General features: G+C 41.0%; 1 protein-coding gene and 1 long non-coding RNA gene across 5 annotated transcripts in view; one reads left to right on the top strand and one right to left on the bottom strand.

The window, feature by feature from the left end:
- LOC308054265 lies at positions 1–14,920 on the bottom strand. Its single transcript, XR_013924051.1, has 3 exons — positions 14,165–14,920; positions 7,824–12,289; positions 1–3,182 (listed from the first exon to the last, which is right to left on the bottom strand). It is a non-coding gene; the product is annotated as an uncharacterized lncRNA (long non-coding RNA).
- The window catches only part of SIK2 (salt inducible kinase 2), a 60,225-nt gene that overhangs the window by 28,032 nt on the left and 17,269 nt on the right, over positions 1–14,924 (top strand). For all 4 annotated transcript variants that reach the window (XM_080366758.1, XM_080366757.1, XM_080366756.1 and 1 more), the window contains one exon: positions 12,653–12,777. In XM_080366758.1, the coding sequence (XP_080222884.1) occupies positions 12,653–12,777 (125 nt within the window). The remainder of the gene's footprint in view (positions 1–12,652; positions 12,778–14,924) is intronic.

The raw sequence follows: 14,924 nt of genomic DNA, 5'->3' as shown, positions 1-14,924 counted from the left end.
AGAACGTAGATGGTAGTCAGTTACACCTTATTTCTATGAAGTTGCCGCTACCCAATTTATCCTGCTGTGCTTAAGGTACAAAAAATCAGGGTGGTAACACATGTAATATTTTTGCATTATGGATGTCATAGTACATGTAGCTGAAATAATTCCTAGATTAGCTCTATTATACTTCCAGGAAAAAGGAAATAATTTTTAGAGTTATAGCCATTTTTTGTGGGTGTCATAACATGTCTATAATGCTGCCAGATGTTCAGGTTAAAACAGAGTTAATCAAATAACTTCTTTCAACATTAGAAGAACTCAAAATGGAAGCTTATTGATTTTTTTCGTTTTGCATGCATGATTTCATTTTAATTATAAATTTAGACACAGCAGATGTTGCTAGCAATGGAAATCATTTTGGCAGTTGTCAACTCATTACAATTTCACGAATCCTTCCATACTGACTTTAGCCTAGCGACACTTGAAATGGGAAAGCTAGATGACATCTTGACTTGGAGGACTGTTGAACTTCAGTCATCAGTAGTATGGGAGCAGGAAAAGAAGGCCAGCTGCTGTAAAAGCTGGTTTGTCTAGGAGTAAGCTTGCTAGGTCTGAGAAGGAAGTGTGAACAGATCGCCAATCAGGCTGAGAAAGGTAAAGTGATAAAATATTTCTGAGTTGTAGATCACTGCTGGATTGTTTTGCCCTTGAATTTCCTCTGGCATTTCTGAAATGGATGAACTGCAAAAGTATCTTGATCTCTTGTGCTTTCTGTAAGGATAAAATTACAGAAAAGTGTTAAATGTGCCAGCAGCTCTCTAAAGGTGCGCTCCTTTTTGTCTACTGAGTACAGAGACAGTGTCCTTATATTTTTAAAGGAAAACACCTGTTTTAACTGGTTAACATCTGTATCGCAAAGATTGACCCTTTCTCTGCAATACTACAGCAAACATTGGGAAGGCTAGGTAATTACTTCTGGGGATTAACTTCACCTTTAGGAAATATCTTTTAAATCTTTTCAAGTCGTGTTTATCAGAATGCGGAATCTATACCATCTTTTAAAATCAGCACTCACCTTTGAGATGAAAACTATTTCTTGAGCAGGAATTTTATCCTCTTTAAATTTAGAGAAAAGGAACCCATAGTCGTTGCTGTTAAACCCACCCCCACACCCCAAAAAAACCAATAACCAATAGGTTATCTTTGCTTATGAGATGCCATACTGATGGACTAAGAAGGATTTCTTATCAATGTATGTATTAACGGAGTAGCTTTCCCAGATCCTAGGTGTGTTTGTTGCTTTGGTATTGACCTTTTAGTTTTAGGTGTATATTTAAAACATTCGTTTTGTCATTTTTAGCACCAGCTTTCCACCTCTAGCATCTTTTTCACTTTAAGAGTTTACAGAAAGGTTAAGTAACAGGTAAATTAAAACTGAGGAAGAGGAAAATACACCTATGTGAGTTCCAGAACCGTGGTCTTCATAGAGTATTAGGCTACTGTTTGTTATCAAATCTGAATGTTAGGCTGTATCTTTGGCAGAAGGAAAAGCGTGAAAAAGAGATTCTCTGAAGCTAGAGAGGGAAGCCTATTCATCTGATCTTTGGCATGTTCTCTGTATTTCATGGCTCTTCAGCATCTCAGTGTGGGACTTTTACAGCAGGTTCATAAAAACTGTAAAAACTGTTATTTAACACTTCATATAAATTAATAGCAGAGGCTTTGCAGTATTTTTTTTTCATTTGATAGTAAACTGTTTATGGTTATCTTTTAATTTTCTGTATACTCTGTTGTGAGCTTTCGTATTAAATAGTAAAAATACTAAAAGCTACCATCAGATGAAGTTAAAACGGGTTTGTAACTGTTGTAGCAGGAAGATGCAGTTCTGTTTTAATAAAGTTCTTATTTAGGGCATTTGATAGCTGAAGAAAGCTAAAGAAACAGTTTGGGATGGAGATGATGTCTGGACTCTATAACAAAGCAGCCCAAATGTAGTAACTGATAGCATTGAGATCGAATTGGTGGTGATGTCTCAAAATTCTGAAAACCAATAGGGCCACCAGCACTGTTGGGTCACAGCTGTTGGTAATAAATCTGTGAAAAATCTGACAGTGAAATAGTTTTGGTACTTGGAGCTTTAATCTAGCGGGTTCATCAGTACTACCATTTGTAGTATTTGTACTTCTCTTGTTTCTGATTTCAAACTTGTGTTTATTTCTAGCAGCTACTGACAATCATAGCATCTGGAAATTTATGACTGATATAAATTGTATTTACCAGGACAATGTATGGCTGCAGTAAATAATGTGTCTAAGGGCTGCAAGTCACATGGACCGCACTTACTATGAGTAACTGAAGCAAATATAAGGGAATTCTTGTGCTGTTGTTCATCTGTGCTTTTTCTCGCCTTCTGATCTGCCACTCTTCTCTGTTCTCACCACCACATTCTGTCCCTTCTAATTTCTCTTCCTCCACATCGGTTCTGCACTGCAGCTTGTCACGTTCAGCCTGGCATAGTTTTTCAGAACTCCTCAGGAGCCTCAGCTGTGCTGGAGCAGGGCCATATTCAGAGGTATTCCTTCCATGGATGCCCTCAGCAGTGTGGGGATGCAAGTTCCCTGCCTCCCCGAGCACTGCAGTGCAAGGATGACACAGGCTCACAAAAACACTACTTCAAAGGCATCTCAGGAGACGTGTTAACCAAAGAAAGGTTGGAGACGTGAACTGTTCTGTTGCAGGGAATTTCAATGAAGAGGTTCTCCAGGGACTCAAATAAAAGCACAGATAAATGGTAGTTACGAGGTTTCCATCATCTGCTTCTGTCTCTTTCCTCCTCTTAGCTGCTCTCGTGCTCTGCCTCTGTATTGCCGAAAGTTAATTACAGGTGGTCTGTATGTAAATGATCACGTGAACTGGCAGCAATTCAGATGATCTGATTCCTTCATGTACCTTTTGTCAAGCTTTATCAGATTGATGGCAACTCCTGTGTTGAGCCTTGGTGATAAAGTAGCTGGAGGAAAGTTATGGCCGCTAGAAACTTTGTAGTGATTTGTGCAGAGTCAGTTATTTTATTTTTCTCTGTAAAGGAGATGGAGGATGAATTCCACAGAATGGTTTATCTGTGATTTTGGAGTTTGCTGCTGCCCTGAGAACAGTCTTTTCCAGTGGTTCATATTCTTCATGCTTCATTTATCAAACTGGAAGAACAAAAGGCAGCCAGGATCCCAAGTCAGATAGCTAGAATTACTCTCTTATTTGAATTACTCTAGCAATTAAAAACCAGCACAGTAACCGATGAATTACTTTGATAGAAAGCTCTGCAGTGTCAGTGTTTGCGTTGGGCCCATGCACTATGTGCGGGGCTATCCCTTCCTATCACTCCAAGCAGCTATGAAATCCACATAGATACTCATGGTCACTCCAGGCTCTTCCTAACTTCCAGGGGACCTCTTGATTCATTTTGATGCTTCTAAGACTTTTATCAAAGCTTTTACTCTTAAAGAGTACAACATCTTTTTGTCAAATACAGAAACATGCATAAAGTTAGCTATGTATTTCAGCTACCAGGAGAATAAACTAAGATTCAAAAATAAGTGTTCCTAAAACTGAAAGCTGATGAGACTGCCACATTTTATGCTTAAACAAGGAGGCTGGGCTGAAATTTAATAGTTTTTTGTTCATACTGCTCTAAAAGGAAGAGGATGGGATGGATGAAATTCAGTGGATATTTTATTTTTTTCAATCTTAGTAACTGGACAAGAAACAGAGGATGCACAGAGATTGTGAGCTGAGGGCTTTGATAATCTGTTATTTTCTGGAAGATACTAGGTAGTTGAGAGCAAAAGCCTCGAACTTAAATTTTAGCCTAAGTTAACATAAAAGAAGGTATAAATCAGATCAGATGTCCACTGCGAGGGCTGCAGCTGAAGAATGCCATACCAGGCAGTCTGCATCAGGTTTGACATCGAATTTGTTTTCAGGACTAGAGGTAAACCTTTGTTCTTTTCAAAGTTATTGCCTGTAGATAACTGGATTGCTCATGTACCCTTTAAATTTTGCTGTTTTTTTGAAGGGATCACAGGGACTGGATTTCAGTTACTGGTCACTGATGCACTGTGCTGTCATCCAATAAAACTTGCTCATTGTCTGTACAGTGGAACATCTGTGCATTTGTGAAAATTAAATACAGCTTTGAATTGAAGATGGAATAGTGAGCTTCTCTCTGCATGCTTCCTGCCCCACAAAACTACCAGATTAAGATGCCTTATAGATGCCTGCAGAAATCATGCCATCCTGATGGTAAAGCTACTGTGTTCGAACCAGATCAGGTAGGAGAGACTGTTATTTTGAAGTAGGTTGTAGTGCTGGTTCGTCTTGCTGGTGGACAGTAAAATATGCATTGACGTCAGAACTGGCTGATCAGCATTCAGTTCATGAAGTGGGTCAGGTTTGTTTCGAACACACTCGTACCTTTCCTTTATCAGCACCTCTCTCCCCATTATCTCCTTTGCTCATATTACTGTTATAACAAAAGATCCGTGTGGCTCTATGAAGCCAGGCAGATTGAATTCTGTTGGTAATTTTAGAAGAATGGATTAATTATAGCTCTGAAGCTAGTATCCCTTCTGAAGGATTTTTTTGAGGTAAAAATTCGAGGCTACCTCAGATTGCTAGATGCACAGCAGAAGTTGCAGTGGCTCTGGCAGGGAGCTTCCATTTCTCAAATTGCAAATGGGTCTGAAATCTTTGTTTCCATTTTTAACAGGAAAACAGATTCCATTTAAATGATGTATGTTCAAAAAATTATACCTTCTAAATTCAAGATTATTCTAAAGGGGGTAATGAGATTGAGAAACAAAATACCGCAAATGTTGAGAGCCAATATTTGCAGATTGCACAAACACAGAGTTTATTCAACTGAACACAATGCTGCAAATGATCGTATTTTTTTAACGTGCCGATTCAGGCAAATGTTAAGAAGATCACTCCATTATATAATCTCAGTCCTCTGGTAATAAGTCCAATTTCAGTCCTTTTAGAATTCAGTGGCTGGCACATGGTTTTTTGAGGGCTGGCACATTTTTCCCTTAAACATCAGTAATGTTCTTAAAATCCGTTTCTCTGGAATGAGAATCCTTAACAGTGCTCTCAGGTTAAAAGCTGTTACCTTTGATCCAGAGTTATTATGGTAGACCAACAATTGCCAAGTAGATACAAGACGGAGGAGGGAAGAGAGAGAATGAGACACCAGTGATTGTTTTGTGCTTAATTGAATCATGGTCATTCTAACACTCCAAAAAGTGGGACAACTAAACTGACAGTGCAATAATTAAAAATTAAGGAACCCCACTGGACCAAGCATCCAATATCCTATCTAAATCCTGAAGTGTTTCTTCGAAATGGTTTTCATGGATGCTATTAATTCTTGAGTTCTTTAGAAATGGTTTAACATCATTTGAAGACACAAGTATAGAAAGCATAATGGAAACAAAAAGAGGTAGCCATAATAATTTATGTACCCTGAGAAATAATGCCGATTTCCCTGCACTGGTAATTATTTTGTCCAAAAATAGAATAGAATTGGGTTTCTAAAGATAAGAGCAGATTGCTGAAATATGCCACACTGTGTTTAAGTCTTATGTTACATGAAAAAGTCCTGTATGAATTAGTAGGTATCCGGCTCTTACTGTGCTTTTTTATGCTATTTTTTGCTATTTGCAAAATATATTTATGCTATTTGCATGCTAATTTTTTCAGCACAAATTCATAACTGAAGGATACTGGTGTTCCTTGCCCATGAAAAAGGAAAGAAGTTGAACTTTTAGAACTGCCTATCAAAGACAGAATGAAGGAACCATTTTTCCAGGTTCCCAAGGCACACGCTCCTCGGCAAGGCGCTCAGAGTCATGAGGAATTCTGTGCTGGGTCAGGTCCACCTAGCAGTGACAGGGAGAGTATGCCAGGCTGGCATCTTCTGCAGCCTGTTCCCCTTGTGCTTTCCCCACCCCCAAGCCCCAGCAGCTAGTATCGTGTTAGTCCTTATACAGCGTGCATCCTTGCTTCTAGTATCAGTTCATAGACCGAAAGGATTTCATGGATTTGCGTAATAAAACTTAATCATCTGGCTGTACACAAGACCATCAGATACAAGCCAACTGCTGCTGTTCGACCCAGGCAAGCCCTGTCTTGACAGTGTAAGTTCTATAATTTTATTGCTCAGATAGGGAGCAAAGGTTACGTAAGGATCATGCCATTCAGTTCTAAGATGTCCTTGCTCTTCAGCCACTTTTGGTAACCATAAATAAAACTATTATGTGTCGTGAAAATAAGCTTGTAAAGATAATAGTAAAAACCAAGAAATCCTAATTCTAACATAAACCTGAAGCACCTCTTACATTGATCAGTGATACTTAAAGACTCTGTTCTGTTTTTTCTGTTCAGATTTGCTCACGTTTCTTTTTGAAGTGGCTTCCACATGTTCACATTCGCTCTAAATCCAGTCTGGATGGGCAGAAGAGTTTCACTTTCTTAGGAACTGAAATCTTAGGTATTTCCAAGCAGGTCATGCTTTCTATAGCTGTGCTTATAAATATACATACAAGTACTTGAGAATCAGATACAAAGGTTTACGAGGGTAGCACCTGAGTAGCAGCTGCAGTTCAGAGATAAAGATTGATATTTATCTGCAGTACTAAGAGGATGTTGAAAATCTGACAAACTCAAGATAATTGAAGGGAGAGATCAGATTCAATGACACCTACACGGATGGCAAAATGCTTCTGAGAGAAGAAATCGCTTCATGTCTCCTGAAGTATTGCCCAGGTTGCTAAGCCTGTGTGAAGAAAAATCTCAAAGAGAATAAAAAACAATTCACAGCAAGTCTCGCTGTAATAGGAAAAAGGCAGGTGACATACAGTGACTGGTTGTTTTTTTTTTTTGGTAGAATATTCTGTTGTTTCCCCCCTCTGTTATTACAGCTGAAGTTGCACTTGTTTCAGAACTGGAGGAGGATGTAAAAGGCAGGGTCTGTGGATGTTGCATTCAGTGTCTCCTGTGTAGAACCTGGGTTGACCTTGGCTGTTTGCACCTCCGGAGTATGGTGACATGCCAGGATGCCATTGCGTAATTGTCCGTGCAACTGTTGGGCGTTCTGTGTGCTTGCAGGGCATGACACTTAGGGGTTTTGCGTGTGGGCTGACCTTCAAATAGTCTTTCTGGCATCGTAGCCTTCGGACTGATAGGCAGCGCGGCTCTCCCTTGATTAGGGACAAATCCCAAATGTTCATTGCTGTGAGACCGGGTATCTGATTTTCGGACTTTGAGCTCATACCTTGGACTGATGTTGGAGATTTAACCTCTTGAGGGTTCCACCTGTACCAGATACTGACAGTAGTGTAAGCTGTTCTCTTGTAACGAGGTATGTTAATTACCTGGGATATAATATTAATTGAGGGACACGGGGTTAAAAGGGTAGATGAAGCTTAAATATTTGTCCTTCTAAGTTTCCATTCTGATTGTTGACAATGCAAAAATAGACGAGGCATAAGAGTATCAAGTGTCATCAGAAAAATGACAGCTCATCATTACCAGTCAGATACCTAAATCTTTAAGGGCATAGAGTAATTGTTGATCCGATTTAATCAAAGCAAACTCAGTCATTTGTATTTGGACTAGAGTTTCTCTTCATAAAAGTCCTCAAATTTTCTGGTCAGATTTTTAAAGTAATCAATCCACCAAATACTCCTGTGCTGCCCTAGAAGATGATTCTAAATCAAACGTTAAGTTAAATCATGGAATGTAACAGTTCTGAAGTTATTTATGCCCCAGAGCCCCATTACCAAGCAGTTTGCTCAACTCCGAAGGCTCTGATCATCATCATCTTTCTTCAGCATGTTCTTATTAATTGTTTCTTCCAATCTGAAGCCACGAGGTGTAGCTCCTCGTTTGTCACCAGGATCACTTCAGCCCATCTGATGTCAGATGAGCCCTGTAGGTCTAGTCTCCAAGGGAAGATAACAAGGCTATCTAATGACCAAATTAGCTTTCCAAGAACAGAGATTTACTTGTTCGGCACAAAAGAGTTTTGGGGAGGAAGAAGAGAAGGATATTAGAGATGTACCTTGTGTGAATGCAAATAATGGGTACGGTTAGTTTGAGATGAGAAGTGAAAAGGATTAGTCCTACAACTGTGAGTGGCACTGGCGAGCTCCACGGGTTGCACTACTGTAAGCAGATCCTATTCATGGAACGTTAAGGACATGAATCTTTGCAGCGTTTTTGTTGCAGAGGAATTGGCATGTCGATTTTCTACTGACTTTAACACATTGCTGTTACTGTTAGCCCTTTATAATGACCTTGCAAATCCCATCCCGCAGGTATTTTGAACTTTCCAGAGAAGGGCAGGAATATTCTATTTCATACTCTCTCTGCTGCATATTGGAAATGGGCGTCTCAAAATGACTCCTGTGGTTTAGGTTTTTATCTGCACCCAAGGGTTCCCGCAGGGAACGGTGCAGTTCGTGTTCGTGTGACTGCCCGCTGTCTCTGGGAATATGTCCTGTGTAGCTGCACTGAGGCACTTTGGGATCACTTCCAGGACAGATACAGAGACAGCGATGAAGTATGTGCAGAGTACTGGACTGTATAGTTACGACCGAGGGAAAAACACGAGGCCAATGTTTACAAAAGGAAATGAGACTTGGAGCTTCCCCATATACCCCGACGTATTTGAGAGACTGGACTGAGATGTGCCCAGAGCATGTGAATACGCACTAAAGGTGGCAGAAAGTTTACAGCAGAACTACAGCATCAAATTCCAGGCTATGGAAATGTTGAGGCAAAAGTTTTCAGCAGAGAGTGACCGGTTTCTGTTGGCTGTTCAGGGGATGGCCAGGCACTTCAGTTACGCTTGGCCCTGGCCTGCATCAGGCACTGATTTGTCACTTGAATTTGGGCTAGTCTGTTAACTTTTCTGTTCCAGCATCCTCACCTGTGAAACTGGTACGCTCCCTAAATGGCCTGCTAAGAGGGACATGTTCCATAATCAATACCTTGAAATTCCTAAATACAAAGGGCCGCTTTGTGCATGTTGCGGAACGTTTTTAAAGATGCATTTTTATTTTTTTTTGTGGAAGAACCCCACTGAGAACTGCTCTAAGTGAGGTTAGACGTTTGTATCACTTGATTTGGCCGTTCCTTCAGGATTACCACAAGTGAGCTTTAGAAAAAGGAAGGATAAAATGAGGACAGAATGACATTGTGTGTGTGTGTGTGTAACTGTGGCTGATCTACAGTTACCAGTTGCTTATCTGAATGAAACGGACCCCCAGCACAAGGTATGTAAAAAAGGCCAGTTTACTATATAAATGCCCCCCAGTAATATTGCTGCTAAATGGAATAGTGACTGGTTTTATTACCTTAGAGTGCCTGTTACCCACTGTAGAGATTTCCATACTGAGAGCTGGATGGTTGCATCATCTTCATTTGCTATTATTCCTAACTAGTACATTTCATTAAAGACTACTAAAAATACCTGCTTGTGGTAGTGGTACCGTTCAACACAGGGGAGAGTCAGCAGATGATGCAGTAAGGAAGCAGAGGTGAGGAAGGCAATGAAGAGGTAGTTTTTGTAATAAAAACTGCCCAGTGGCACACAAAGACTTGGAATCTCTTAAGTCTTGTAGACTCCTTGCTGAAGTCTCTAGTGACCTTGTAGTTAAAAAGAATTAACGAAAGGAGTCAAAAGGCCTGTGAGATCGTGCTGTTTGTGTATGTTTCCCAGACAACTTTTGAACCTGTTGCTTGCCCTTGACCAAATTTGACAGACAGCAGGAGCCTCAAAAGGCAAAAACGTTCCTGCAGGTTCACATATAGGTGTTAAAGGAGTGGGCAGGATGTCTTACCTGTGCAAATAGTTGCAGAAGGAGCCCTGAAAATTATCAGAAGGATGGAACACCTCTCTCCTGTGAGGACAGGCTGAGAGAATTCGAGTTGTTCAGCCTGGAGAAGGCTCCAGGGACACTTTATTGCAGCCTTTCAGTACTTAGATGGGGACAAACCTTTTAGCAGGACCTGTTGCAACAGGACAAGGGGTAATGGTTTTAAACTAAAAGAGGGTAGGTTTAGACTCGATATAAAGAAGACATCTTTTACCACAAAGGTGTTCAAACATGGGAACAGGTTGCCCAGAGAGGTGGTAGGTGCAGCATCCCTGGAAACATTCAAGTTCAGGGTTGAACCTGACCCAGCTGAAGATGGCCCTGCCTAACGCAGCGGGGTTGGACTAGGTGACCTTTAAAGGTCCCCCCCAACGTAGACTATTCTATGATTCTGTACCTTATTACATGCTAAGGAAAATCTTGGAAAACAGAAGAAAAAAAAATGCTCTAAAAGCCTCTTTGGTTCTGGTGTTGCTGAAACTGCTTCTTCCACCTATGTTCATTTTTTATGTATGTTGCAGGAAGAGTTCTATTTAAAGAACTGCTGGAGCTCTTGTGTCCTTGTTAGGAAAGGAACCAAATAACTTCACTGTTAAGCTTAGTATAAGTAGTCTGAATCAGTTTCCATACTGCTTCTCTAAAACAACTCAAGGTTAACTTTATCGAAGCCTGGTACGTTTTTGTTTGGTATCTCTGTATTGCTTTGAGGGTTCTCTTGTGGTTTTATAGCTCATGATGTATGGCGAGAGAGCCAGGCTCTTTGCTCTCAGCAACACAAGCTATACAAATAGAAGTAAATGCACTGGTACCAGCAGTGCCTGTACTGTGTCTGCTAACCACAGCGTTTATCAGTTTTGCTATCTGCTGATCAGCACCGCCTTGTATTAACATACCTCTGAGGTATTCAGCGCTTGATACTACTAAATCAACAGCCCGATTACTGTTTATCAACACTGCTGACATTCACAGGATTCCTCGAGTCACACCAGCGTGCAGTATTATTCCGTAGGAGCCTGGTTAGCTACGAGGGTAAAAGCATTGTCACCTTCAGAAAAAAAAAAACAAACACCTTCTGTAACCTTCTACTGCATACTCTGCTCCAGCGTGGAAAAAGTGGCAGGGAACAGTTGAATCATTGTTCACGCAGGAGCCGACCAGCGACAAATACACAGTGTTGCTGTGCTTGACAGTCTGCGTCGCACTTGCCAACACTCCATCCTGTACTTCCTTTGGAGGTACAGCTGACCAGTCAGTGAATTGAAGCCAGTTTGCCTAAAAGCCTGAAATCCAGAGAATACATGTCCCTGTTACCAGATCGCTCCCTTTTGAGAACTTCTTTGCTTTAGTATTGACAGTATTTGTTGTCGCAGAGCACGTACAGGGTGGTCTGCAGTGCCGGTGGAATAGAGGACTAAGCAGTACAGGGGGTAATGCTGGGAGCAGCAGGGAGAAATGTCGGCTTCATTGCATTGCAAGGGAAAATTCCACTAGACTTCAGCAGAATGAGTATTTTGATTCCTGGTGTGAGCAGGTGTATCCAAACACTGTGCTCCAGACACTTCACTGAAGGCCTGATGAATACAAACCTTCTGTGTCAGTACTGTGAGGCGTCACGGGAAGGAGTGTACTCGGAATGGGTATCTGCGGTGGATGCAGGAGGGGTTATTAGGATCCCAGCAGGAAAAGTAAAGAACGCTAAAACAAACGATGCATGAACTAAGCAAATGGAGCTAGAGTGGTGGCAGGGTGTAAGGGGGGAACTGGAGGATCTGGGCTGTGAAGAGCTCCAAAGACCCTGGTAAGAGTGGAGTGGAAGGCAGGAGAGCTACAGATCGGAGCTCCAGGGAGTGGTAGCAGCCACCTGAAATTCTGCTTTTTGAAAAGAATCCGTTTCAGTTCAGTTATGAAGCCAGCTTCCTCAATATTAATGTTGTTTGCTGTATTGTTCTGGGAAAAAAAAAAAAAAAAAAAAGCAACCTGAGAGAGCAGCACCAGAGGAAGCTAAAAAAACCCCAACAATTGCATCGGACTCTTACCTGACTTCGGATGTCTCTGCAATGTGGTTGTCATTTTGCTTTTCACTACTGGATTACTACAAATGGTGACTTAAGTCCCATGGCACCTGCTTCTGGTCCCATATTAAGCCATAAAAAGAAACATTTAAAAGAACTGCTTAGTTGTGGAACGGTAAATTTCAGTTTTAGATTGAAAGGGCTGTAGACAATCCTAGTAGCAGGGTTTCCTTCCTAGCAGAAGGCTTTGTGTTTTCCCATGCTTGTTGCTTTTGGCGGAGTTCCTTCTTCCCATCTCCAAAGTTGATGCTTTTTGTTGTCAACATTTACCGTCTGTTCAAGGCTAGAGAACACCTAAAGAAAACTCAGGAAATTCAATACTGAATCTCTTGGCAAGTAAATAAGTTCGTTTGTATGTTGAATTTTAGTGGTAGGTGTTTAGAAAATTGGATTTAACGAACTGATGGAAGTTTACTCAAAACTCCTACAGGTTGTAAAGTTTTGCAGAGTGTTGTAGTAATTATGTAGTTGTCATGAAAATAGCAGTAGAGGACATGCAGCATCCCAATAAATATTTCCAGTGGGAGTACTGATAAAAGGATTTGTGACAGAGCCTGTCATGAATGAAAGTGAGCTTTCAGGCCTAGTCCATGCATATAATTTTATTTTGTCATGCAACTGGAGTTTGGAGTGACTTTCCCCTTAATTTCTCAACAGATTTTGGATTTGGAAATTTCTATAAGAATGGTGAGCCTCTGACGACATGGTGTGGAAGCCCACCGTATGCAGCCCCCGAAGTCTTTGAAGGACAGCAGTATGAGGGACCCCAGCTGGATATCTGGGTATCGTTACTCTTTTTTAACTGGATTCAAGTCAACTTCTAGGAAGCTGGAATAAAGGAATCATCTTTGATTTTTCTTAAGCTGCCAACAAGATGTTCCTCTTCAGCTTTATTTCTTGAGTGTCATAAAATGCCTCTTAACATTGAATGGAATTGAAGTTACCCATCCAGGTGGCTATTAAATGTATGCTCTAGGAGTACGTTAGTCCTCTAGAGGAAAAACTGTAGCTCCTCCAAAAGCTCTCCTGACTGAATGCATGAACTGTGCTTTTTTCAGTGCATTTAGTTTTCCGTGTTAGGTGGGAATTGAACTTGTAAGGCTCTAAGTTCTTGATGAGGTTAAAGGGACTCTGAGCCACCGAAACACGGGAGAGATGATGACTGCTTTGCTCTTTGAGCTGGAAACAAGCACATTTGTGTTGAGCTGGAAACAAGCACATTTGTGTCACAAATGTTTCTACTGCAGGCAGCTGCATGGTTTTGAATCGGTGTGTCTCCGGGTGTACTACTCTGATGGGAGAGGATAGAGGATGCAACTCACATTCTTAGACAATGGAAAAGGGACTAAAATGAACTGAAGAAGTTCTGTGCACCCGTCGTGCATTGTCAGAGACTGCCTTTCATTCCTGATCTGCTTTCTTTGGGGTTTTTTTGTTTGCTTGGTTTTTAATGTTAGTATTCTGCTATGTACGATGACAGATCCATATCCTAAAGCAGCAGGGACTGTACAATTCGAGTTTGCAGTGACACTGCTGCACACAGCATAACAACACGGGCACTGACATTTTGGTCAGAGCCTGTAACACAAGCAGGGCAGTTCGTAGCAAGCCATCTTTCAGCTGCTAATCTAGCTTAAATTATTCTAATTGCATTAACAAATGAAAACTATGCTTTTAGATACACGTATTTGTGTGTATGTACGTATCTATATATACATATATATGTAGCTAGATAGATTGTTTTTTAAAAAAAAAAAAGGCTACAGCCTTTCTGAACCTTCAGTGACTGGTAAATAAATGTACAGCAGACCTCTGCCATGCTTACTGTTTCAAATAGCACAGGCACTTTTTGAATGTCAGAAGTGAATCTCTGAACTTTGGTAAATATTCTTTAAAATATGTAATATCCTAAATTGTCAACAGAATCTGCCTGTCTACCAAGAGAAGCGCACATGTGTTTATACTTAAAATAAACATCATCTTCGCTCATCTTCTGAGATTAGTTAAGGACTCTGTATCTCTCTGCAACATCCAGTCACGGAATAGGTCTGCTGAAATTGCTAAGCTTGCAGGACGGATGCACCCATCCACGGTTCAGGTTTTGGCAGGTTAAGGAAGGAAGAAAGCAACTTTTAAAAATACGTATTTAATTTTAAAATCTCTACGTACTTACGAAGTTTTGAGGTGAATGGTGAAGGCCTGCTTTTTCCTCGAAGTCCAGTGCTGTGGCTGTCTGTGCCAACTGATTGGCGTGAGGGTCTGGTGTGGTTGTTTCGTCTAGTGTGGCGCTGTATTTTTTTGGCATATACTGCAAGACTATTTCCAGTCTCGGTGCCGATTAACTTGCATGCTTTCAAAAATGAGTCTGGCAGTTGGAGGAGAGCTTTTGCCCAGATTGTCTCCTTTTGCTCATATTAAGTAATCCCTCGTGCTCAGCACCGCACACAGCAGTGCAGAATTATTAGCTGGCGTTCCCCTGGAGATGACTTTACCAGTGTGCCTCTTGCCCAGGCTTTAGCGAATCGGTGGATGTGAAAGGTTACAGTTTGTAATTTTGAGTGGCTGATGTCTGAGGTTTGTTTTCATTCGAACAACACTGAGATGAATAAAAACTATCCCTAATTCTGACCTCAAGTTGGGACTCACTTTTCAGGTATCATTCAGTCATCTGCGTGGAGCTTCCTGCTAGCAGCCAGAGTCTCTAACCCATTACCCTCCAGCTTACCAGCACAAGGTACTGCAAGCCTGGCCGTTTTGGGTTAGCCGAGGGTTCTTAATGTTTAGGGATCTTCACAAATCCGACTCCTTTTTGTATACATTTGCTGTTTCTGCAGAACGTAATTTTAATTTTTTTCTGTGACAGGATTTGGCTAGCCAACCTCAGAGCCTTTGCTTGTAGCTTGAAAAATGAAATTGTTTTCTTTCTTAC

Source organism: Falco punctatus (genome assembly GCF_963210335.1).
Source record: "Falco punctatus genome assembly, chromosome: 16".
In the NCBI taxonomy this organism is placed as follows: Eukaryota; Metazoa; Chordata; class Aves; order Falconiformes; family Falconidae; genus Falco; species Falco punctatus.
Note: the sequence above shows the minus strand (reverse complement) of the source record. Positions and strands in the feature narration are given on the sequence as shown.